The sequence below is a fragment of the Guyanagaster necrorhizus genome, assembly GCF_019112545.1.
Source record: "Guyanagaster necrorhizus MCA 3950 unplaced genomic scaffold BT62scaffold_2, whole genome shotgun sequence".
Lineage (NCBI taxonomy): Eukaryota > Fungi > Basidiomycota > Agaricomycetes > Agaricales > Physalacriaceae > Guyanagaster > Guyanagaster necrorhizus.
The window spans coordinates 1,097,379-1,120,314 of NW_025064881.1; the positions used below are offsets into that span (position 1 = coordinate 1,097,379).

The window sequence follows — 22,936 nt, forward strand, 5'->3', positions numbered from 1 at the left end:
ATTTGTCTTGATATGATCAGTTTCTCCACATCTGTAATATGTGACTTTCAGATTGGACTTCTTGCCATATGCTGCAAGTGTTGTGGTCTGATCAGAAGTCTTTTTCTTTAATCAGATGTCTTTCTGAAGAATTTAGGAAATCAACTTGTAAGAATCTTTCAAGTCAGCAGTATCCACTGATGAGATGAATGAATTCCATAATTCTGATAGTAATATAAGCAGTGTAATAGAGAAGTCCTCCTTCTCAACTTTCTGCTTAAGGGATGCCAGCTCCTTCTGATAGGACCTCATAGTCCTAATATGCTTCTCTATATTTTCTCCTTCTTCACACTGAGCTCTGAAGAATTTCCTTCTGACAAGGACAATTTCCATGAGTTCTCTGGACTCATACATATCTTTCAGAGCTTTCCAGGCTTCTGCTGAAGTCTTTGAACCAGCAATATATACCAGTGGGCCATTTGAAACCTGCAATCTTATTGTTGAAAGAGCCTTCCTATCACTCTTCTTCCAATCTGCCATCAGTGTCATGTCTGCTGGGGCTGGAATGCTTCCATCTGCATAATCAATTAGTCCTAAATTGGTTAGGATATCGATCATCTTGATTTTCCATGTCGGATAATTTTCCGGGCCCTTATGGGGGTCAATTCTATACATGGACTGGCTATCCATGTGGTTCTACATGTGTACATAAAGTACGAAAGGGTGCAAAGTGAGTAGCAATGTAAGTTCAGTTATGGCTGGGGCCCATAACCTGTTGTAAGTAGAGAGCAGAGTAATGTACAGAGGATTATGATCAGCCTCTCGAGAGAGAGACGTTCTACTTAAATACATTTTGTATTACTTCGAGATCTTTCTATGAGATACTAAATAAGTCCAGATCACGATCCAAGTCAGCTGCCACTGATTGGCATCGTATCTTCGAGTACATTCTCGTACTCGCTCGGGATTGCTATCCCAACAAAGTAGAATGTCTCTCTCTCGAGAGGCTAATTCTAATCCTCTGTACATTACTCTGCTCTCTACTTACAACATCTTCACACATAAATGGTGCGTTACCATTACCTTATTGTGACTTGGAGAAAAAAGACCTGAAGAGAAATTCGATAAGACTCTTGATAGAGAGAGATGGCAAATTTGCCTACGGGATGTCCAATCCTTTGATTTCATTGTATCATTGGCCCGGTCCACTGTCCGGTTGCAGTTAGGCAGTTCATCCTACTGTGTGTTATACTGCTATTGAAGGTCGAGAACTGCTAAGCCCGCGTTCATCTACTATTTAAGCTCTGGGTTCTGAGGGCAGATCGTTTAGAATACAAAGGAAGTCTTTGACTGTGCGAAGAGCTGGAATGTTATCGGGACCTGCGAATGACGGGCTCGTGCATGCTAGATACCACCCTGAGAAAGTACACAGGTGTTCCGAAGTCACTCGTCAGGCGCATCTGGCACGGTATCACCTGGTCCTGGATAACGTTGTTCATGGAAAAGAAACAGTGAATGGTAAGATAGGGCGGGTCAGATAGTGCGACGTGCAACAACAGACTGGCCGACGAGGTAATAGTCATTGGTGAAGCGTCAAAGGGCCGCCCTCGAAGAAGACACAGACAGAGTTCAGATTGGAAGGAAAATTGAAGACCATGGCGGTCATTAGGCAGGTGGTACTTGCTGTAAATATCGATCTCTGACGACGCGTGTGGAACAAGCTGGCTTCAATGGACCTTCAATGATTCAACAATTACCAAGTACAATCGGGATGAAAGCGGTAGAGAAAGCAAGTTAGTATGGAGGAATTGGTCATATATTCGCGGATTTCAAGACTTGATAGAGAAACGAAGGGCAAGCTTGAATTTCAACCTTGAAGGGCGCAGTGAGGGAGTCGAAAGGAAACAGAAAAAGACAGACACAAACATGTATTTGCAATTAGCACTTGGACCCGTTGCTCCGTCATCAAATCGCCTTTGATGAGCCAAATGCGAATATCTGAACTCACTTCTTATCGAGAGCAACAGCTCTCCGAGGGATCGTGACAATTTCCAGTGGGATATCAAATCTACTACATACTACGGCAAGCGATGGGTGGTGAATGGAAAACAAGGGTAAGGATGATCATTTTTGTACTCCAATGCTAATCCCTTCGAAAGTCCAACATAGAAGGACCGACAATCTCTTAACATGGAATGCTCGACCATATTCTTCTTCATTTTCTCCACTTAATTTCCAAAGGAATCTAATGGACTACATCAGCCAACGGCAATATCCATTCTTTTATTCCTTACCTCTGAAATACGCCTATCGACTTCCGTCGCCAGTAACTGCGCGAGCCTGTGGATATGACTAGAGGCAGCCTTGATCCATGCGTCTGTGTTGCGTTCCCTGATGCTCGCTAGGATGGCTTCACGAATAATACCATCATCAAATGCTACCTGCGGTCGGGGGTCTACCAGCATCTTCTCCTTCACCGGTTGGAGATACGAATTAATCAACCAACGATACGAATAGAATTCATCATTCGTCGGGACTTTGGGCAAACTTTTCGAACATCGTTGGCGCCTGGGGATATTCTGCAGAATTTCAGATTGTTCCTCTGCAAGCCAAGACATCCACTGAATTTGGGTGGCCTCCCCACAGAGCTTGTGGTAATTGAGGAGACGCTGAAGATGACGGGCACTGATGCCATCCAGCTCCTTGACGTCTCCATCAAGAGGTATACCAAGAGAATTCCTGGCTGCTGTCTCTCCCAACTCCTTCCATCCGTGGGCGACGGCCACAGCAAAGACCCGCAACGGCTGCTGTTTGATGTGAGGAGACGCAATCACGGTCTGGATGAAACGCTCGAAGGCATGGTCCATACAGTACTTGTCAAGCGCCGTGCCTACCGCCGACAATTGTTCGACGCTTGTAAGTTCGGGAGTGTTGTACGGATAGCAGAAGATGAGGACGTGTCTGAATGTGGTGCTGTCCTCATTCGCCTCGAGCACAGGAAGACTGTCTTTTTCCTCTGTATGGTGGTTCCCGTCCAACGCATGTCGAAAGAAAGATGAAGGAGATCTGAACAACAGAAGTGCTCTGTGGACAAAGAAGTCGACGTTGTCAGACGTGCGGATTACCAGATCTGCGAGATCAGAAGCATCGTTGAAGGGTGGCTCGGCAATGGCTATGGGAGACTCTTCGATGATGCTCATGGTTGGTGATAGACGCCTGCCTACACAGAGATAAGAGTCTACTCGTGACTTAGGCGCCTATGTCGCTGGAAGTTTGACTGCATTCGGAGAATTCTTCTCAAGGCATCTTCGCCCACTCGTACGTCATGCTCTTTAATCCTCTAGAAACTTTCCACTGATGCAATCTTAGAGGACACCCCGTAGAGTCCTAAATCCCGCTCCAGATTCTGTCCTCGTGGCAACGTCGACATTGATCTTAACCTGTTGTTCCCTAAGCTAACTTGAAAACGCCATATCCCAGGAGCAGCAGCTATTCGCTTAGAAAGGTCTTAACAACGCCAATGACTCAATGATTCATGTCTTCCTTTCTCTTTGGTAGACCACCTCTTCTGTAGCTCCGTTATCTTCACCTTCACACTCTCCTTCGTTGGAAACGAAACACTCGAAGTATTGGGAACGTTTTCTACACCAACAAGAGAAGAAATGACATACGGCAATTTCGCTTTCCCTCGGTCAGGGTCACTATCATTCCGATTCATAAGCTACACGGGTATGCGCGTGCCTCTGCACCTCATTTCGTCCACTTGATATCCAAAAGAACCTAGCAGACAGTGTTGGCAATAGGGGAGATAACGCTGCCTGACTCACCTCAGAGGTTCGCCTATCAATTTCTTTCGCCAAAAGCTTTGCAAATGTTTGGATCTCGTTGACAGCGATGTCTTTCCAACCCTTGATTTTGCATTGCTCTGCGCTCTTCAAAACCGCCCAATTGATGATTTTGTCGTCCATGGAGGTTTCGGGACGAGGCGTATCGCGCAGCTTCTGCGAAACCTCTCGGATTAATCGAATATCCTGTGATGGACATCCACTCTCCTTTCACCATTTGTATCCCTAATTCTCACTTCGGTCGTGTTTGAACAAAGCATATGGGACGTTTAAGATAGACCGCGTCTCTCAAAACCATCCAAAACAATATCTCCTGTGTGTCGAGATTAACTTGGGCGGCGTCACTGCACTTCCTGTGGTAGTCTCGCAGGATGACGTATTGCAACGCCGGTATGCCGTTCAGCTCTTCGATTGCCACCTCTTTGGTCAAGGGAATGAAAAGTATGTTCTTCGCGGCTGCTTCGCCCAATTTTCTCCACCCATTACGAAATGCTAGGACAAACAGTCGTAGGGCTTGTTCCCTCATGAGGGACGACACGATCACCGTCTTCTCGAAGCGCCCGATTGCATAATCCACGCAGTACTTTTTAAGAGCGACGCCCACTGCCGAAACATCTTCGATGCTTTCGATCTCGACGGGACGCTCATTGGGGTAAAAGAGAAGGAGGATGTATCTGAACGTAGCGCTGTTATCTTCCACTCGTAACACAGGAAGACCGTCCCTTTCCTCTGTGTGCCGACTACTCTGCAAAGCGTGACGGAAGAACGACCATGGGGATCGCAACGATAGCAGCCCGCTGAGGACGAGGTCGTCGACGTTGTCAGATGTGCGGATCACTAGATCGACGCTATCATTGGGATCGTTGAAAGGGTTGCTTGTGCGTCGGTGTCCATTTGCTGGTGATAGTAGGCAATCAAAGAAATGTCGGCTTGCTCCTTCATGCCTCGTGGAATAGGCTTGTGTCATCGTAACTGATTGGCTGGGCAGGGCAAATAAAGGATCGACGGTTCGTTAGGCGCCCGGGCCGAAACTCTTAAATCTGTGAATACAAATTGCGAAGAGCATGTATCCTGCACATCATTAGTCTTCTCCTGTACCAAGTATCCCAATTTGACGTAGGATATGAATCGCAATGACGGATGTGTAGGAAGGAACGCCGCCCGAATGCAATGTCATGCAGTACTTCCGAATCGGTCGCGAGTCGCAATAGCGAACCAGTCGTAAATGGCAAGGGACATAACGTGATACTGTCGTTATTGTCATTTTCTGTCATCCATGTCCGAGTCGCCAAAGGCAGGCGGGGACTTGACAAGTAGGCGGAACTCGTTGGCCGCTGCGATGAAAAAATAGTCCGACACTTATTAATCGTCGGAATCGATGCAGGTACGATGGACTGATATCCGAGGACCCCACACGAAGGGTATCATATGGTACTTATCGCAAAAGGATTGTTAAAGTCGTGAGATGTTAAGTTGAACGCAGATGATACCATTCGCGGTGATGACGAGTTTCGAGGTTCGATTTCGCCTAGAGTCCGCAGTTCAATGTGGAGTACGGCATGGCGACGGTCTTTGTTTCCTGATGGCCTACGACACTATTTTTGAAAGCTGAGGTCATTGATTGATTCGTTGAAGGTTCATCGTAAGGATGGAGAGACGCATAAACGTGGCGACTTTCCCTGGCAACCGCAATGGTCGATGAAAGTATAGGAATCCCGATACCAGATCCTGATGGAAATTTTCATCTGCTTGGGGAGGAGAAAGGAAGTACAGCAGTAAGTACCTGGGTGAGGTGCTGTATTCTGCGGTTCCTGAAGTTCCTAACCTGGATCCAGGAAGCTCACCACTGGGCACCGCAAACCAGCAGCTTCAAAACGCATATGGATTTCGGGCCGTTTAGCGATTTACCCATTTGCGGTCAGGTCCATTGCGACTTACTTGGGACCACTAGCAATCGAATAAACCAGAAAAAATTCGGGCACTGGCAGTATGCGATCCGAAAATTGCTGAAACATAGGGCCGAGGGAGTGCCTTCATAATGCTTACCGGAGGGTATTTCTGGGGACGACTCTGCGGAGACCCCACCCCATTAGAGAGAATTCTATTTTGGTGGATGGGCTTAGTATGCCGATTACTGATCTCGGTCAAAGATATGCGTCTCGTAGCTGGGTGGGGACTATTCTGAGGTGGGAAAAATCGAATCAGAGTTCGTGGCCAATGACATATCCTGGATTTTGTGACAGCCCTCGGCGACGAGTCGGCGTTCCCGCACTAGGAAAGCCCAAAGTAATTTTGACGTTGGTCAAATACTACTAGGTCAAATTCATACATTTCGATCCTAGGCAATAGTCACGGCGCAGCTGTATATATCTTGTTTGCCATCATCTTCGAAGAACACTTCTTTCCGACGGTGGGATCCGATGCGGTCTTCGCTGATGAAAGTATTCTGAAGGGACGACATCGCGTGGAAGAAATAGGGGAAGTGACTTGGGGTAAGATCTACGTGGCTTTGGATAGGATTTACAGGATTCTAGGTGAGATCTACGGTACCCAGTGAACGGAAAGTACTTTTGGGCCTTTATACGACGACCAGCGGAAATACTGAGGACCTTCGGAGAAAGTCCAACAGAAACGAGACTCGAGGGTGGTCACATACACGGAGGTGACGCCTGCCAGCGGGACATGGATATTGCATCGTAGGTGCCTAGAACGCCATTCGGTTCATGTGCATCTAGGTGTGCCCGCAGCCGTAAGCATCAATGATAGCGGAATATCGATGAAGGAAAGCGATTCCACACAGACAAAGCTCTGTGAGCTTGAAAACTTGGAATGTTGCTGCAATGCTCGGCTGTCATATTCCAAGGACATTGGATAAGTAAAGGGGCTGGATTTCGGCTTTACTTTCGACACATTCATACATGTTGTTAGCCCGCGAGGTAGTGCGGTCAAAGAAAACAAAATAAGAAGGCTGGCGCACATAGAACGTGTTTATTGAAACGTCAACGTATGTTTCGAAATGGTGAAACGTCTATTCTAGTAACTGACCGCTGGAAACTGCGGTGACTTGAAACTTCATAGTAAGCCCAGGACGCAAGATTCCTAATGATTCCATCAGAGAAGGCCGAATGGACTCAAGGCATGTGACATTTCAAGCTGGGTCGCGCTAAAGGAGGCCTGAGGTGAAAGTCTTCTTAACAGAACGCGCGGTACTTGTTATTTGGCGATGTCATAATGATACCTCTGCCTTTCTGATTAAAGAAAGTGACGTTTCCAGCCAAATGCAACAAAAATCTACCAGCAGAGGTGTGATATAATCTCCACGGAATCGCTGCTTCATGATGATCTGATACGACGACACGCGAGCAGGCACAGAGGCTGAAACTACAGAATGTCCATGGGGTAAGACGAGAACGGCTTCCCAAAAACAGGGTGTGCTTGTGGTTTCGTCAATTGTGCCAGAGAAAGGCTGGAGCAAGGTAGAAACATCATCAACGGGCAGGCAAAGTTCTAAGTATAAGACTCTTACTTGACGATCAGATTCAAGTAAAATTTGAAAATCAATAGCATTGCAGATCTATTTTTATCCTCGACAGTCACACCCCGGAGCTAGCCGGATGTTCTATTTCTTCTTCAACCAGACACCAATTTTGCACGAAAGCACCCTCGCTGCGCATTGGCTCCAGCTCTTCTCGTGGATATCTTCGTCTCCTCTTTTATACCTCTGGAGAACTGATGAGTCGCGTAAAATTTCAGGGCATGTCGATCTTCGTTACCGCAGGCCGCTGTTTTTCATCATTTGGAGATCAGTGGCGGAATCACCGTCGAATAGCATTGCCCTGAGTGAAGAACATCCTTTTGGGAAAATAAACTCAACTTGCGCAGCACGCGGAATGCGGCGATTCCATTCTTTTCTAGCCGCCATCATGCATTGCACTGCTCGGTGTCGGACGCAAGTCACAACGCTGATATCTCGAATCTCAGTACGACAGAATCAGCCAATAAACTGTGAGAAGCACGACTGCCTTCTGCACCGGTTCGGAATCCGACGCTGAAGGCATGAGGTCTGGTTTATTTTGATTGGAGCTGCCTGGACGTTCCTGACTAAGACCGTATCCGCGTCGCATATTTTCAAAGACTCTTACATGCTTTTCACGGGATTATGACTAGGCCCTTGCAACCACTTCGGGTTTCAACCGCAGGTCGATTATCATTTGTGTTGTATTCTGCGCCAAGGGGATCGCCATTCAAACACTATAAGATGGCGTCCAGGCGACCATCAAGTCCATAGCGTCATAAACATGCCTTCCCTCTCTCTTGTCCTCTCCGCCTGCGTTCTAACACTTGCATACGTCGTATACAAGCGTTTTACTCGCATTTCCCTCTCTCATGTAAAAGGACCTGAGTCCAGCTCGTTCCTATACGGTGAGGCTCTCTGTTAGTTCTGCTTTCTTTCACTCACGTATCTGATGACTGTAGGAAACTTCCCCGAGCTTTTACAGTCACAGGCTGGGGAGGTAATGTTCTTTTAATATGTTATTTTCCCGTCCTTGATCGTTCCTGTGTTCAGAGAGATTTTGAATGGGTAAAGACCTATGGCGACGTCATTCGCATCCACGCACCTCTCGGAGTACGCTATGTCCAAGCCTACTATACTCACTTTTTTTCTCACTCATTGTTCTTTAGGGAGAACGTCTCTTCATCACAGATCCTAAGGCTCTGTCATACATCTATCAGTCTGGTTACAACTTCATCAAGTCACCCACCCGAAGTGCTCTATCACGCATTACTCTTGGCCCCGGATTGCTCAATGTTGAAGGTGAAGTCACGTCGAGTTTTTCAATTCTTTACAACTGCTAATACTGCATACATAGGCGAACAGCATAGGCGCCAGCGAAAGATCATGACGCCAGGATTTGGAAGTTCCGAAGCAAAGGCTTTTGTCCCGATATTCTTGTCATATGCCGCGAAGGTATGCTGTCGATGGTTATACTCTATTCATGTTCTGATGGGTCCATCTTCTTCAGATGGCAAACAAATGGAGAGACATGATTTCTATGGACGCAACAGAGACGATCACTGTGGATATCCCTGAATGGACATCTCGGGCGACCCTTGATGCGATCGGTGAAGGTGTGTTCCAAGTAACACTACTGCCATCCGAGTTCTCACTTTTTTTTTGTCGTGAAGCCGCCTTCGACTATCAATTTGGAGCTCTCGATAACGCCGAGAATGAACTCGCGAACGCCTACACCAACCTTGTGTAAGGATGTCCCCTTCCTCATCCTGTAATCAGTCGTTCATCATTGCATTACCCCAGGTTCCACGTCTTCGGTATTCCCAAGCCCAAAGATATTCTGGCTTTGAGCATTATGGACATGCTTCCGGATTCTTTTGCTAGGTTCATTGTCAGGAATGGTCCTTCTCCTCGTTTCGAAGTTGGAAGGAGGACGAACAAGTTGACAACTAGGGTCGCGAAGCAATTGGTAGCGGAGAAGTACGCGGCTCTGAAGGAGGGAAAAGCCAGCAAAGACCTTATGAGTCTGATGGGTGACGAGTTTGTCTTGTTCCACAGGGTACGCTTGCTCATTGCTCCATTATAGTTAAAGCCAACGCCTCAGGAAATCCTGACATGCGCCTCGAGGAGGAGGAGCTTCTCGCTCAAATGAAGTGTGTATACAGCTCGCACTTTGCTCTGAAAATTAGACTTACTCATCATCTCAGTATCATTGTGTTTGCCGGACACGAAACGACGTCGAATACTCTCTCCTTTTCTCTACTCGAGCTCGTAGCACACCCCGAATGCCAGACCAAACTTCGCCAGGAAATTCGAGAGACCCAACGCAAGATGCGCGCTGTTGGGAGGGACGAGTTCACCGCTGCTGATTTCGATGCCATGCCGTACTTGGCTGCCGTGGTCAAGGTAAATCTTTTCGAATTTGTATTTTCCTCCATTTGGTTAACCACTTGGATTAGGAAACTCTCCGTATGCATCCAGTCGTGTACAACGTGTTCAGAATCGCGACGAAGGATGATGTCCTTCCCCTCCACAAGCCCATTACTACGAAGACTGGAGAGATATTGACAGAACTCCCAATTCCAGCGGGTCTGCAAATTATCAGCTCGATTGCCGGCTATAATAGGCTCGACGGTTTTGTCTTCTTTGCAGCTCTGGTATTAACATGATTTTCGCAGGAGTAAAGAAGTTTTCGGAGAAGATGCAGACATCTTCAATCCTGATAGATGGTTACACAAGGAAGGAAAGCCCGCGGTGTCTCTCGGAGTTTACGGCAACATGTATGTCATTTACTCCTCTTCAATGCACTTGATTTTATGTATCCAAAATTAGGTTCACTTTCGTTGGTGGACAACGGTCCTGCCTTGGTTGGCGTTTCGCGTAAGTGTCAAACCTCTTCTGTTGCGTACACCGAGCCTCATAGTTCTATTCAGCGTCATGGAGCTGCACTCGTTTATTGTGGAGCTTGTCAACTCCTTTGAGTTTTCTCTCGCTGATGGTATGGACCCTTCGCGTGTCCGACGCGAATCTTGCTTTATCATGATGCCAACAATCGAAGGCGAGCAAGAGAAGGGGTCTCAGCTGCACATGAAGGTTCGGGTTGCCCCATCCGATGAAGATTAAGTTGAGGTATTTCTTCTATCTTACTATGTAATAATTATAGACTACATGATGTACAATTTATCTGCATCATCACGAAATCGATAAAACATTGATGGCACACGGGGTTGCATCAGAATTACGTTGTCTGGTTTTTGATTACTGTATCCAGTCCGGGAGGGATCGGACGTATGCAAGTAAACAGATATGTTTCCGGAGATAACAACAACTATGGGGTTCTAATGCAGAATAAGAAGTGTCCGTCGCTGTGGGTGGACTTTTATTTCCAGCAAGGTCATGCATAACAATCCTGAAGGTTTGATAGTCGCGATCATAGAGAGAATCAGAATGAATCAGAGCATACATGCGCTCTCATATGCAGGTGTATCTCTCTAATCGGGCGTACTAGAAAATTCCTCGGAGTCGCGTTGTTCGCAGATGCTAGTTTGCGATAATTCTCACAGTCGGAGATCCACGAGGCTAGGGATCCGAAAAAAAAAGAGTACATATCGAAACAAGAATCGGGCAATGAGTGCCTGATAAAAAACTTGATGATGGTCGGAAAACAGAAGTCCGAGTCGTGATCGGCCTCCATCAACTTCTCGGGTAAATCGTGGTACCTCCCCTACCTGATCTCAGAGTCTTCTTGCTCACTGTCTTATGTCCTGCGGATCTCCAGCTCTAACTTTACCGTGAATCTGCAAATCTGCACTCTTCATTATGTTTGGTATAACCGTAGGGTGCGGGTGAGCAGCGTTGTGCTTTCGATCATGCTTCCATGGCTCCCCCTCCCTCTACCCGCTGGAGTACTAGGGCGATAAACAGGCTTTGACTGGTATTGAAAAAAGGTGCCCTTGACTGAAGATATACTTGCGAACTAGATGTGGACTTTCAATATTGGTTCGGACACCATTCGTCCTCCACGAAAAATATGAGGAAGGCAACTTGGCCATCGATGATCATGGGTCTACCAGACCGTTCTTTCCATAGATCTCTTATCCACAAAGAGGATGTGACTCCGAGTATGTATCACGATATCGATGCGCCCATTTATATACTCAGCGACCCACATTTCAGGACCCCCCCAAAATAGGTCCAAGTTTCGCAAAGGCTCGTGTTTTTTTGTCCGGACATCAGCGCACAAGTCAAGATGATGCCGTGTCATAGTCCGGACGTCACAGATGCGACTCGGTGCACAAACTCGGCGACAACGCTGGTCAGCCTTCCTCATGGTGACCCAGCAATTGACCCTAACTTTTCAACCCATTTTAGAAGCAAATGTCCTTAAAACAGGTGGGGATGCCGTGTCGGACAAACCCTAGGAGATTTGGTAGAAACTAGGTTTTATCCGGACAAAACCCGACATATTTTCTAGTTTCCAGAACCCTTTCGCAAAATTTTGGGGGGACCTATCATTCTTTGTTCTTTCCTGATAAATACTTCAGTGGACCTATGGACCTCGGCCCATCATCTCGACTCCAATAATATGATCGCTCCGCGGATTTTCACTGTTGCGATTTCATTATATAGGACGGCGGCCCCGAGACACATTCTTAACGTTATGCCGCTACCTGTTACCAGCGCCCGAGAATCATGACGGAACGACCGGCTCTGGCTTTTCTCTCGAAACATGCACGGCGCGTACGGATATGGCGAATAGAGATTTTGTAATACCGAAGGAAACAGGCACGTTTCTCGGGAAGCTACACCGATCCCGCCGTACTGCATCCTGGCCCGGGGCATCGTCATAGACACTGTGTCACTTCATTTAATAGCTCCTTTGGGGGAGTGTTAATTTCCGGTAAGTTGACTCGTTATTACCGTGCATCTTAGAGGTAATCCTGCATATTTCTTCGAAGACTGATCTCGCTTTGTCCAATCATTTGATTCATTTTGGATGGCGGACCTACGCTCGAAGGCAGAGCGACATCCTGTTGCAAGCGGATCTCATCCGAGAGCGCCTCGTTCCCAACTTCATAGAAACCCGTCACGCAGGAATTTCATCTAATATTTTCATCGTTGCTTGTTCGACATCTTGTTATGGATAGTATTTTCACGGAATACATATTATCCGTAAAAAAAACCCCAGCAAACATGGGTCTTCATGCATGGCTCCGCGCCTAGCGCCCAGTGTCAAACTAGATTTGAGGCGTTATTAATTAAGGGGTGCCTGATAATGATAAGAAGGTCCTTAGCACGGATATCAAAGTAGAAATGAGCGCCTCATTTTTCCAATAGCCGCCATGGCTGCGGATCGCCTGCACGTAACTAGATGAAAAAACAAAAAATGTCAATATCCTCCAGCCTAGGCTCACAGTGACTGAACTGCCAGTCAACAACCTTCAACGAAATATAGACATTTGTCTCAGTAACGCACCCAGCGGCTGGACTGTGCTTGGGATGTATTGTACCACCCCCCTTAGGCTCTTTGGAATTTCATAAATTGGTTATGACCTCCGCAAAAGATCGCAAAGAGTAGTGTTACGATCGAACATCCCTTTTCCGTGTATAGGAGGTTCAGTAACCGATCATGCATCGGTTATCAGGACCTCCTCAATGCCAAACGAGCATCCGGAAACAAAACCAGCCACCGCACGACATCCTTTCCTTTTATTCCCCTTCCTTCCAACCGCCATCCCCCACCAACGCAAAGAATGAAGTTCACGTCCATTCTGGCTTTTTGCGCCATTGCGTTCACCGCCGTCTCTGCATCGCCCATTGATACCAACGCTCGCCGTATGGCAGCGGGTCTTCCCCCCTTGAAGCCCCGCAACTTGTACGGTAAGACGACTGTTTTTTTTTTTTTTAAATTTCTTTGGTGGAGACTGATTCTTGGGTTTTCCAGGGAGGGAGGCGTTCAACGCCTTTAACCCCGGCGAAGGAGGAGGAGGAGGAGGCGGAGGCGGAGCACCTCCTGCCGCTAAGCCTTCCAAGCGTGCCATATCTATCTAGAGGCTGGAGAAAGGAGAATAGTATGTGCACATCATGACTCGTATTGCTACTTGATAACCTTACAAACGTTTAGGACAACCCAGCACACATTATATCGCTACCCTGAAACCCAGCCATTTAGTTATTACTTTCATTCTATCCGGTACCCTAAACCCAAACACTCTTTTACATCACACTCGTTTAACACTAGACCTTTGGATCATTCTATTTCCTCCTTTCTTTCGCACACTTTGAGGATTTTTGATGTTGTACAGGGGTTTTTAAATGCGATATTGTCAACCTATGGTCTCCTATGGTCCCCGTTAAGACAAATCATGTTTCTCCTTACTGCTTTTGTTATCCATTATTCAAGCTTCTTCCCGCTGACAGCGCAAAACGAGAGTCTGTCCGCCTTGTTGCACTCCATCGTTCGATGCTTCTCCACCTAAACTACTCTCCTTGCCAACTTGACTCGGTTTCATCTCATTAACCTGGATAATAATATCCTCCACGTTGCCTGTACTCACGCACAAATTCGCCATTCTTGTCAAGTCTACATGCCTGGATTGTTAAGATTTCTTATCTCTAGAATCACGGTTTTTCAAGCACCGGCTCTGTCAACACGTCGATCGGCAGTGCTCTAGAGTGGTAAAAATCGTAAATGTCGGCATCACACATGCACCGCTTTTAGCGCTCGGTGCTGATCTGTCCTTTTCATCAAATGCTTGTCCGTTTCTAGCTGGAAAAAAAGATGGTGTGTCAGCTCAGTTCCATCCCCTTCTGCTGTTGGCTTCTCGGGTAATGTTGTCAAATTTTATTGGGGAACCTGCATGAACCCAGTGATGCCTGTGCTGTGAAGTACAGAGTTGCATCGTCATCAAGAGTCATCTAATCTCCCATCTCCCCCTTACCGGTCCCGAAATAACAGTTGTTTTTGATTCCCGCAAATTAGACATTGTCAATGTCTGCAGACACAGACTCCTCTCGCCTCAGGCACCATTTCCTATTGCATCTTCGCGACTGGCCGCCACTGTGATCGGGGCTTGAGCTTGAACCCCGTCCCGCTTTATCAGAGTATTTTCCGTGGTGCAAGTCCAAGGCGGCACCGTCAACATCATACAAGCTCTTCATAGGCTCGACAAGTCTCTTATGCCCTAAGTTATACTTAAACTGCGGAAAATCAAACACGTGCGACTGACTATCTTTATGGCTTGGATCTGTCAGATCTCGATCACTGACAGTGGCTATACTCTTCCCTTCCTAGAGCCTTTAGTGTTTTTAATTATTATTATCTGTAGCCCCTCATGCCTCTCCACAGGTTCTCCCTCCAAGCGGAATGAAGCTTGTGTCCATTCTTCTGGTATTCTGCGTCATCTCAGTATCATCATTGTCCTTGCCTGTTGACACCAACGCACGCCGCATAATAGAGGGTTAGCCCCTTATGAATTCTCGCACACTGTATTCGCTCCTTTCCTATTTATACTGATTTCCACAACGAAATATAATTTAGTCAAACGACCCGTGGCCTCCCCAGGTTTCACCGTGGACTAGAAACTTGTGCTACTATTTATCTTGTTTGTGATGCCCAGTTAGATGCGTGACTTTTTCTTACTGGGAATTTGTTTCAGGAACGATCCATACGTTCACCAAACTTCTCTCCGAATCTAATGCCCATTACATTCACCAGCATTTTTTCACACTAAGAGGGCATGGGTCTTCTTTGTGCTGACCGTCTTCTCGTGCCTGGCTATCGATGAATCTGTTTCTCCAATTAGATTCTTTGTCGGCCAATGATGTACACATACCATCAGTCTATCATACCGCGGCCCACTTGCGGCCCTTGCTAACGTGTACAAGGCGGCTAAGATTTCTTTGCATAGCGATTCAACCATATCGCACGCCTCCATCATACCCATACTGCTTACAATTGTATTCATACTTTGAAACAATCACATTTAATTTCGAACCTACGAGCTTCTGAAGCCAAAAGTAAATAAGGATATAACTGGCAAAAGCTGACGTTCTCCAAGACCATCATTCAATCAGTTCAACAAGGGTCACATCGAGACCATCCATTTCTCTCCCTGGCCGAATATCCGGATTGTCATTGGGTATGACATCCGGCCCATTACCTCCCTGGAAGCACGACCGAGTGTGCGCGCCCTCGCCCTCGCTCGAGGGCTGAGATTCGAGGTCATCATCGATGATGACACTAGCAACGGTATCTCCATAGGAACTCGTCTCGATCGGATCTTCCCCAAAGCGAAGAGAAGACATCACACTTCCCTCCCAGGAGTCATCTGGGCGAGCATGTCCTGCCGCGACGCGCCCAACGAGAAGCGTAGGTGCGACTCCCTACATAGAGCACGTCTTATATGATAGAATGCGAAAAGAATAAGAGCGTACCCTCGCAATTGCAGCTGCAGGATCAAGATAATTGGCCGCCCAATCGTCGTGAGCAAAGAAGGCCACGTATAGGATCAAGATGATGGAATAAAGGGTTGAAGATTCAACCAAGACTTCGATAACACGGCGGTAAGCTCTATATCGGCCCCCTTCTCCAGGGCTTGCTTGGACGACGGACAGAATACGGTAGACAATGCCTAGTGTACACGATAATGTTGTTACGAGAGTGAACGATGCGTAAAGTACTCGATAGAGCAATTCAAGGTCGTTTCCATCAGTGAATATCAGGCGCATGTCCATGATTTTGAACACTATAGCAAGTTCTCGGTAAATAGAAACAGCAGAACATATGCACATGTATCGCCTTACCAATACTAGAAACTAAACAAAGAGCGGGAAAGAGAGCAATGAGCCAGCGCCGTCCCCAGATTATCCAACAACGCCAGATCTGAGGCCGGATAGTAAGTAGAGGCAAGATTATCGGAGGCAGAGGTTACGCACTATGACAGAATCTGCAAGAACGGTACAAAGGATTCCTGTGGTACCTATGCTCAAAACTGCTTTCGCCTTGGGATCGCTGAGCCTCAGATATATGGTCCAAAAGTTTTGTCCATTAGCAATGAATGCGGAGTGCACAAATGGCCAATCAAAGGAAAACCCGATAGAAGTCAGGATGTAAAGGAGAAGAATGACAATAATCATGACTTTGCCAGTGGGTCGAGATTTATTGGTGCCTGAGGGAGTGGGACTTGCTTTAGCCCTGAGGAACGAGAAATATGCTCTACACACAGGTGGTCCACAGGGTAACAGCAAGAATACCGGTATATATGCCTATGCATGTCTGTGATAGATATGAGTACTCGAGCCTGGTTCAGCATGCGTACCGTGTAATAGAAATTCGAGTATCGTTGAATTCAAGGAAGCGTCAAGGGCTTGAAAGATGAACGTTATTTCGTCGTTGGTGAGATCCTCTGGAATATCTGTCTGAGCAGCCATCGTTAGAACGTATAGATCAATACCAAGCAAAAATTACCTTGGGGAGTACGATGCCTCGTTATATAGAGTGCACATTAGAAGGTCCTAGGCTGTTGTACAGGTGCCAAATATATCGTCAAATCTTCCTCGGTGTCATGACGATGAAAAGTTGGATCATTGCTCTTGAGCTACTTGACATGTAGAAGGCTTCCGTGGCTCGATTGTCGACCGAACAAGCCAAGCAATGTTAAAATAGCCCATACTGGAGGACCTACCCGATTTAGTTTATGAGTCTTGATGAACAAGATGGAACAGCATGAGCGGTTCAGCACAGAAGCCTGTCTATGCGGAAATGATCGGCGTTTGGCAAAGGGGTCCATCGTCTCCAAGAGCAACCTCAACGCGATCTTGAAAATCAGTGAAGACGTAAATCCTCCCCTGGACGTCACGCTCGTCAGTCCGAGTCGCTTCGGAAATTGACCATATTCAAGGTCGCAGAGAGAGCCTCTCGCAGTAGGGTTATTATCTGGTGGCATCACTGTCGACATGGTGTTGGCCATTATGGATGGCCATGGCACCTACCATATGGTCGTACATGGGCGCTTTGAAATCCATCTCAACTGCCATGCTTTTCATGAGATGCGATCAAGAATAATCCCTGTTCTATTGCAACATCGGGAATGATGAAACAGATGAGGCACGGGTGAGACCATAGTCGAAAGCACCGGTGATTATTCCGTTCTGTAGTGCAGACCATTCGCCAATCGGGGCTTCAGAAAACAGTGAGAATGATTCCAAACGACTAGAGGCTTACAGCGTATCATATTAATCTTCGTTGCATGATCTCGGAAACGTTCTTTCGCTATACTCGAGAGGCCGAACTTTGGAGTAATATTACAGAGCATGAGTCATATGGAGTCATAGGACTCGAGTCTCTCCAGAATCATACATGCCGGATGCATGATATTGCCAGAATTTTGATACCTAGAACGTCCCAGAGTATCGAAGCGGTCGATAGAAATTAAAAGCATCGATGCTTTATCCGCTGCTTTCAGAGAAAGTGCCGACCAGAAGTTTTTGAGGATCAGAAAGAGAAAATTGCACATACCGGAAGCTACTACCGGTTTCATGCCATGCGGGAATTGGACAATTTATACGCTGATGTTGGGTGCGCGCTTAGTAGAGGCAGGGCCGCAAAATACCCGGGGTCCGTCTTTGGCCTGAGTCGCCTCTTCCTCTTGACGTCGCTGAGCTAACGCAGAACATGTATGCCCTCTGTCTCGATGAAATTCAACGCCAGGTAATGAACAAGACTTGAGGGTGTAAACAACGGTCTCAGCGCTTAATGCGATATCTCTAGTCTCCACAACCTCGTGCTTTGCTTCGTCACAGGACAGGACATCGTCGGCGAACATGATATAACTCAATATAATTTATGTAACGGCATATACTGTTCCCTTTCTCGAATGCTCCGTCGGTTCCCCCGGTGGGCAAAGGATTCGTTAGTTTCTCGCATGGCTGTATAGGTACGCCTGGTCTCGCTTCTTCGACTGATCCTCACTGATGCATCACCCCCCCTGGTCTTCTCGGAAAATTCTAGGCAGCTGAGCACACAATGTCCCGTCTTTTTTTCTCCATTGTGCGAGCTCCTTTGCTGCATATATAAGATGGACACGTCCGACAACATCTCTCATCTGTTCAATGTTGTTCAGTTTCTTCTTGTTCTTCTCTGTGCTCGCCTTTGTCTGTGGTGCACCCACCTCGTCAGCTGCGGACGCCGCTAACCCTCTAGATATCACTGGTATCAATGTGACCATTACTGTACGCTCTTGGATTGTCGCTTTCGTTTATAACTAACGTTCATACAGCTGGAAGATCTCGTTACCAACCTCGCCGAGTATGTCTCTCTACCCGTCTTTCCCTTCTGGCACTGGCACTTACCTCTATTTGATGTAGCCTCTCGTTCAATGGTATGCTTTCCTCCCTCCCCGTCCATTGGTCTTAACAACAACAGTCTCCAACCCGAACCCCTTCGAGATCACCATCGACCGCATCGTCGTCGCTGCCGGTGTAGACTCCACCGAGTACATCTCCTTCGACTACACCTTTGAGGACCCCGTTGTTGTACCACTCTTCGGCACAGCCAATTCCGGTGACATCGAGGATGTGACGCTCACTCAGGGAGGCTTGGCCACGTTGAACACCGTTTCGTTGGGGTACCTTGACCTTCTTAATCTGGATTTGTATTTGAGGCGAGTGTGTTGCATCTTAGACAATGATCGGGTTGTTGAAAATATAAATTTGTAGGGAGGCGACGATTGATGGGCAATTGGGTATCCCGGTGAATGCTACGGGACTCACGCAGGATGATGTTCCCACTACGTGCGTAGACTGAAATTTTCTGTTTTCTCTGCTATCAGCTTATTTTTTCTTCGGCAGCTACGATACTCCTTTTAATTAGGAGATTTCTTAACGCATATCGTTCGTACGGGTAACATTGTTAACGCTTTAACGATTGGAAATCCTTTCTGTACTAAAGAATATATCCGTTTTATGTCTTTGAAAGCTGCTAATGAATCTTTAGGCAAGACAGCAAGAAAGCAGGCTGCGGTTCATTTCAAGCGTACAGTTGTTTGTGTTGTTGAAGAAGTGTATACCTTCCAAGACAGTTTTTGTTCCATATCTTTTGCAGAGATCTCCCAATGCTCTTCGTTCTTCAACTACTCCCAGCCTGACGCGGACGTTATATACTTGGAGTATCGTCATAAACGTTCTCTCTTTTGGCACCCGGGACTACTGGAGCTACTTCCTGACGGCGAGAATTGCAAGCCTTGGAGTTGATCTGCATTGGACGGGGACCGAAAATCCTTGTATATTTACCATTTGTTGCTGTTTGAGTTTGAGCTCGAGGTCAGTGGTGAAACAGTTGAAACCGGAGAGACGTTAGCACGAATCGAGGAATATTCTGATGGAGTGGCTGTGCGGAGAGTCGTTTATCAGACACGTTCGACGCGTCACGGTCAATTTTCACTAGCGGCCGTCGGTTGATGACTTTGATACCTTGCTTTAGCGGTTCTCAATTGAGTTTCTAATGCTGTTATTTAACGGGTAGACTCTGGAGTGATGTTACAAGCTAGTATGACTCGTTATCCTTTCTTCTTTTATGTAGAATCCCTTGTATTCCCACATCTTTCATTCAATTTCTTGTCTATATGGGACATATTGGCATTCACACAGCGACAGAACATAGTATCCTGATATATGGATAATGAAGATGGAGCTGAAGTCTGAAGTTGTGTAGTAGACCCCTGTCAGTATCGAGTTCAAAGCGTACGACCCGGTATCGAGTGTTGCCGCGGCACTGCTTATGTCAGCTGAACGGATATGTAAAGGAAGGGAGGGCCGCAGAAAATATTTGGCTGCTGTCTATTCTATTCTATCTTAAGACTCTTAATCCATTCTAACCTAAAATTTAAAAAAAAATCTTTTGCGGAGCTGCATTGCGAGAAGACAGCGTGGACAGGGCTTCGTCACTGAGGCCAAATAATCTGTGCCGCGGCAACAACACCAAGACCCTTATTACCCCGTCCCTTTAGACCATTCCCATTCTGAGAACTGGAAAGTGCCAGAAGAAGGTTAGTGGTACGTCTTAACTCCGACCTTCGCTGACTCTTATTGTCTCATTTCTTCGTGATGTCTTGAGCGTCACGATGGATTCTGACGACGAGCTGCCGCATTGGAGTGTGCTCATAGGACGTGAGCTCTTTTCATACTTCCCATTGCATTCACTCTACTAATGAATGCGTCCTCTAGGAAAGAGCGGCGACGGCAGCGGCAAGACTAAAGTCAAACCAGGGAAACGCAAAGCGTCGAGCTCACTCACGCCAACCCTCAGGACAACGAAATCTTCAAAGTCGCTCAAGAAGCGTCGAAAGATTAGTGCGTACTGTTGTTGCTACGTGAGGAACATCGCTCATAGTTGCTTGTCAACTAGCTATCACGGAAATCATCGAGATATCGACCGATGATGAACAGGACAACTATCCGAAAGCCTCTCGGTCGCGCGATAGGAACACAAAGTCGCTTTTCAGCGTGGCGGGACCTGCGACTCGGAGTCAAGGTGCGTACATACCGAGATGAATTCCTTGTCTTGACTCACTGGCGCCGTGCTTTCTAGGATCGAATAAGACATCTGCAAACGGAACGTGCGCACATGTATCGACGCCTACAGCATGTCTATCGAAGACGTACTTTGAGCAGCTGTGCAAGCAGACAGGCCAAGAGCGGGATTTTATACCGCGTATACCAAAGGCGGCAGCTGTGAATGGGGAGGAGGGAGACCTGGATTTCGTATCGCGTATACCAACGAAAGCACACGATGGACCTGCGAATATGGCGTCTACTAGTGAAGAGGAGAAGGAGGATGAGGATGCACGTTCAGTGACGCTGGACATAACGACGGACTTGGAAGCACCAGTAAATATGTCACGAACATATTTCGAGCGCATATGCAAGTGGGTTGGGCACAACGTAGATTTTGGTGGCGGAAGGATGAATTTAAGGGGATTGAACACATAATATGATCTTTTGTCGGCAGAGAAGAGCAAGCAATTTAAATATCGATTTGTATATATAACTACTGTAATATGTCAATCAATACCCGTTGGGAGAAAAATCTAAATCTAGCTTCGCTGTGAACAAGATCATATCGTCTCTCGGTCTTCATGATGTTACCATTCTCCAAATGTCTATTGCGAGAGCGACAGCGGCTATTACCTTCCACCGTGGAGATCAGGACCATCAGCAGAATAGCATGTGTTTTCCCGCCGGTCAAAACCAGTGCTGGACTTCCGACCGGCGTTATGATGGCCGGCTGCTCTGACTTCATCCGACATCCAACCTCAGATCTGCAACTTGAAACAGGGAGTGCATTTTTGTATACTCGAAAACAGGGACATTAAGGAAAGCGCAAATCATCGGCCTACTCCAAACCAGCCCTGGCCTTCTTCCCTCGCAGCTTCTTCGGTGGTGAGGGCTTGGGCTCCTTTCGGGCAGCAATGAGAGCGGAAACACGGGCGAGGGCGGCCTAGACGAAGTAGCACATGTTAGCGTCGTCTACCAAAAAACGTGAAAAGAAGGGAGGGGGGAAAGAAAAGAAAGAAGAAATGTTATCGCCAAAGAGTCGGCGAAGTCGCGTAGAGTAAAACGAGCGGGCCACCGATAGCGACATGGCGAGGTATCTCACAGAGTTTGATCGGCTCTGAAAGACCAATTGATATTGCAAACGTGTCCACGCCCAGCTTTCATGCACTTTTCAGTGACGTCCAGTGGGTTCTAACGAGAGTGCATCCAGAAGAGAGAAAGAGGGAAAAGGATGGAAACAGTTGAAACAGAAAAAGTATCTCACAGAACGGAGGTCAGGCCTGTATCCCCTCTTTGCAGGCAGGGAAGCAATACCGAGAGCACGGCGTGCTCCCGATCTTGGGCGGATGTAAGAGGTTGCTTTGGCAGGCACAACAGCATTGGGAGAAGCCTTGGGCTTGCGAGTGGTTATCTTGATACCAGATGGCGAGTCAGCGACATCGACGGTCTAAAATACGAGATAATTTCAATATATTTCCGGCACACCACGAAATACGCGACACACCTTGGCGTTAGCCAACCCAGAGAACTTGTGTGAGTGAATGTTCCGGAGGTTACCCTAAACGTGATTTCAACATGCATAGACTTGGAAAAATAATCAATGCGGACGTACAGGCTCCTTGGAGAATATCGGTCCTTCGGGGACTCGCTTCACAATGAAGGAGTTGTAGTTCTGTTAAAATTTGACAGAAAATAAGTATTCGTGCGCCATTATTATGCTGAAAGCAGCCTACGAACGCGGACGAGGAGCCACTGAAGGTCTGAAGACATTTTGAAGGTATGGCTGGGCGACGATGAAGATGTTTTCGAAAAAGGCAACTGATCGGTGGCTGAGAGCAACTGTACAGCTGGCTGCAGGACAACAATGATAAACAAGCAGAAGAATTTGCCAAGCAATGCACTACATCCATCCTGAATCTCGATCTTGAATTTCCGAACTTGTCGCTCACTGCTTATGACAGTTACGCTCGTAGAATTCTTTCGCCGACCTCATTGAATTGCGAACTATAAGGAACTCGAGGAAAGTTACGCGAGCGTTGAGGCC

General features: G+C 47.0%; 8 protein-coding genes across 8 annotated transcripts; 4 read left to right on the plus strand and 4 right to left on the minus strand.

Annotated features, from left to right (window-relative positions):
• Positions 1 to 1,349: 1,349 nt before the first annotated feature.
• BT62DRAFT_999668 (uncharacterized protein) lies at positions 1,350 to 3,179 on the minus strand (the record flags this gene model as incomplete). Its single annotated transcript, XM_043190838.1, has 2 exons — positions 1,350 to 1,700; positions 2,274 to 3,179. The coding sequence occupies 2 exons, from the start codon at positions 3,177 to 3,179 to the stop codon at positions 1,350 to 1,352; spliced, it is 1,257 nt and encodes a 418-aa protein (XP_043045421.1).
• Positions 3,180 to 4,163: 984 nt separating this feature from the next.
• BT62DRAFT_926115 (uncharacterized protein) lies at positions 4,164 to 4,960 on the minus strand. The gene is made up of 2 exons (XM_043184947.1): positions 4,321 to 4,960; positions 4,164 to 4,265 (listed from the first exon to the last, which is right to left on the minus strand). The coding sequence occupies exons 1-2, from the start codon at positions 4,789 to 4,791 to the stop codon at positions 4,251 to 4,253; spliced, it is 486 nt and encodes a 161-aa protein (XP_043045422.1). The 5' UTR covers positions 4,792 to 4,960; the 3' UTR covers positions 4,164 to 4,250.
• Positions 4,961 to 8,122: 3,162 nt separating this feature from the next.
• On the plus strand, positions 8,123 to 10,461 carry BT62DRAFT_880921 (cytochrome P450; the record flags this gene model as incomplete). The annotated part of the gene is made up of 14 exons (XM_043182646.1): positions 8,123 to 8,246; positions 8,301 to 8,343; positions 8,394 to 8,451; positions 8,508 to 8,640; positions 8,696 to 8,793; positions 8,849 to 8,954; positions 9,012 to 9,084; positions 9,142 to 9,371; positions 9,425 to 9,491; positions 9,546 to 9,744; positions 9,798 to 9,972; positions 10,025 to 10,118; positions 10,171 to 10,218; positions 10,272 to 10,461. 14 exons carry the CDS (start codon positions 8,123 to 8,125, stop codon positions 10,459 to 10,461), a joined length of 1,638 nt encoding a protein of 545 aa, XP_043045423.1.
• Positions 10,462 to 12,923: 2,462 nt separating this feature from the next.
• Positions 12,924 to 13,787, plus strand: BT62DRAFT_926120 (uncharacterized protein). Its single transcript, XM_043184948.1, has 3 exons — positions 12,924 to 13,218; positions 13,283 to 13,409; positions 13,463 to 13,787. The coding sequence occupies exons 1-2, from the start codon at positions 13,092 to 13,094 to the stop codon at positions 13,387 to 13,389; spliced, it is 234 nt and encodes a 77-aa protein (XP_043045424.1). The 5' UTR covers positions 12,924 to 13,091; the 3' UTR covers positions 13,390 to 13,409; positions 13,463 to 13,787.
• Positions 13,788 to 15,289: 1,502 nt separating this feature from the next.
• BT62DRAFT_271728 (uncharacterized protein) lies at positions 15,290 to 16,654 on the minus strand. Its single transcript, XM_043180324.1, has 4 exons — positions 16,276 to 16,654; positions 16,144 to 16,222; positions 15,775 to 16,085; positions 15,290 to 15,723 (listed from the first exon to the last, which is right to left on the minus strand). Exons 1-4 carry the CDS (start codon positions 16,474 to 16,476, stop codon positions 15,403 to 15,405), a joined length of 912 nt encoding a protein of 303 aa, XP_043045425.1. The 5' UTR covers positions 16,477 to 16,654; the 3' UTR covers positions 15,290 to 15,402.
• Positions 16,655 to 17,968: 1,314 nt separating this feature from the next.
• BT62DRAFT_926124 (uncharacterized protein) lies at positions 17,969 to 19,314 on the plus strand. The gene is made up of 8 exons (XM_043184949.1): positions 17,969 to 18,049; positions 18,110 to 18,275; positions 18,350 to 18,570; positions 18,618 to 18,646; positions 18,706 to 18,719; positions 18,764 to 19,001; positions 19,057 to 19,131; positions 19,189 to 19,314. The coding sequence occupies exons 3-8, from the start codon at positions 18,451 to 18,453 to the stop codon at positions 19,208 to 19,210; spliced, it is 498 nt and encodes a 165-aa protein (XP_043045426.1). The 5' UTR covers positions 17,969 to 18,049; positions 18,110 to 18,275; positions 18,350 to 18,450; the 3' UTR covers positions 19,211 to 19,314.
• Positions 19,315 to 20,291: 977 nt separating this feature from the next.
• On the plus strand, positions 20,292 to 21,419 carry BT62DRAFT_1071132 (uncharacterized protein). Its single transcript, XM_043178728.1, has 4 exons — positions 20,292 to 20,505; positions 20,563 to 20,688; positions 20,744 to 20,869; positions 20,927 to 21,419. The coding sequence occupies exons 1-4, from the start codon at positions 20,460 to 20,462 to the stop codon at positions 21,325 to 21,327; spliced, it is 699 nt and encodes a 232-aa protein (XP_043045427.1). The 5' UTR covers positions 20,292 to 20,459; the 3' UTR covers positions 21,328 to 21,419.
• A 311-nt stretch (positions 21,420 to 21,730) lies between these two features.
• Positions 21,731 to 22,732, minus strand: BT62DRAFT_984041 (ribosomal protein L28e; the record flags this gene model as incomplete). The annotated part of the gene is made up of 5 exons (XM_043189827.1): positions 22,630 to 22,732; positions 22,505 to 22,564; positions 22,397 to 22,450; positions 22,157 to 22,339; positions 21,731 to 21,835 (listed from the first exon to the last, which is right to left on the minus strand). Exons 1-5 carry the CDS (start codon positions 22,660 to 22,662, stop codon positions 21,731 to 21,733), a joined length of 435 nt encoding a protein of 144 aa, XP_043045428.1. The 5' UTR covers positions 22,663 to 22,732.
• Positions 22,733 to 22,936: the final 204 nt, after the last annotated feature.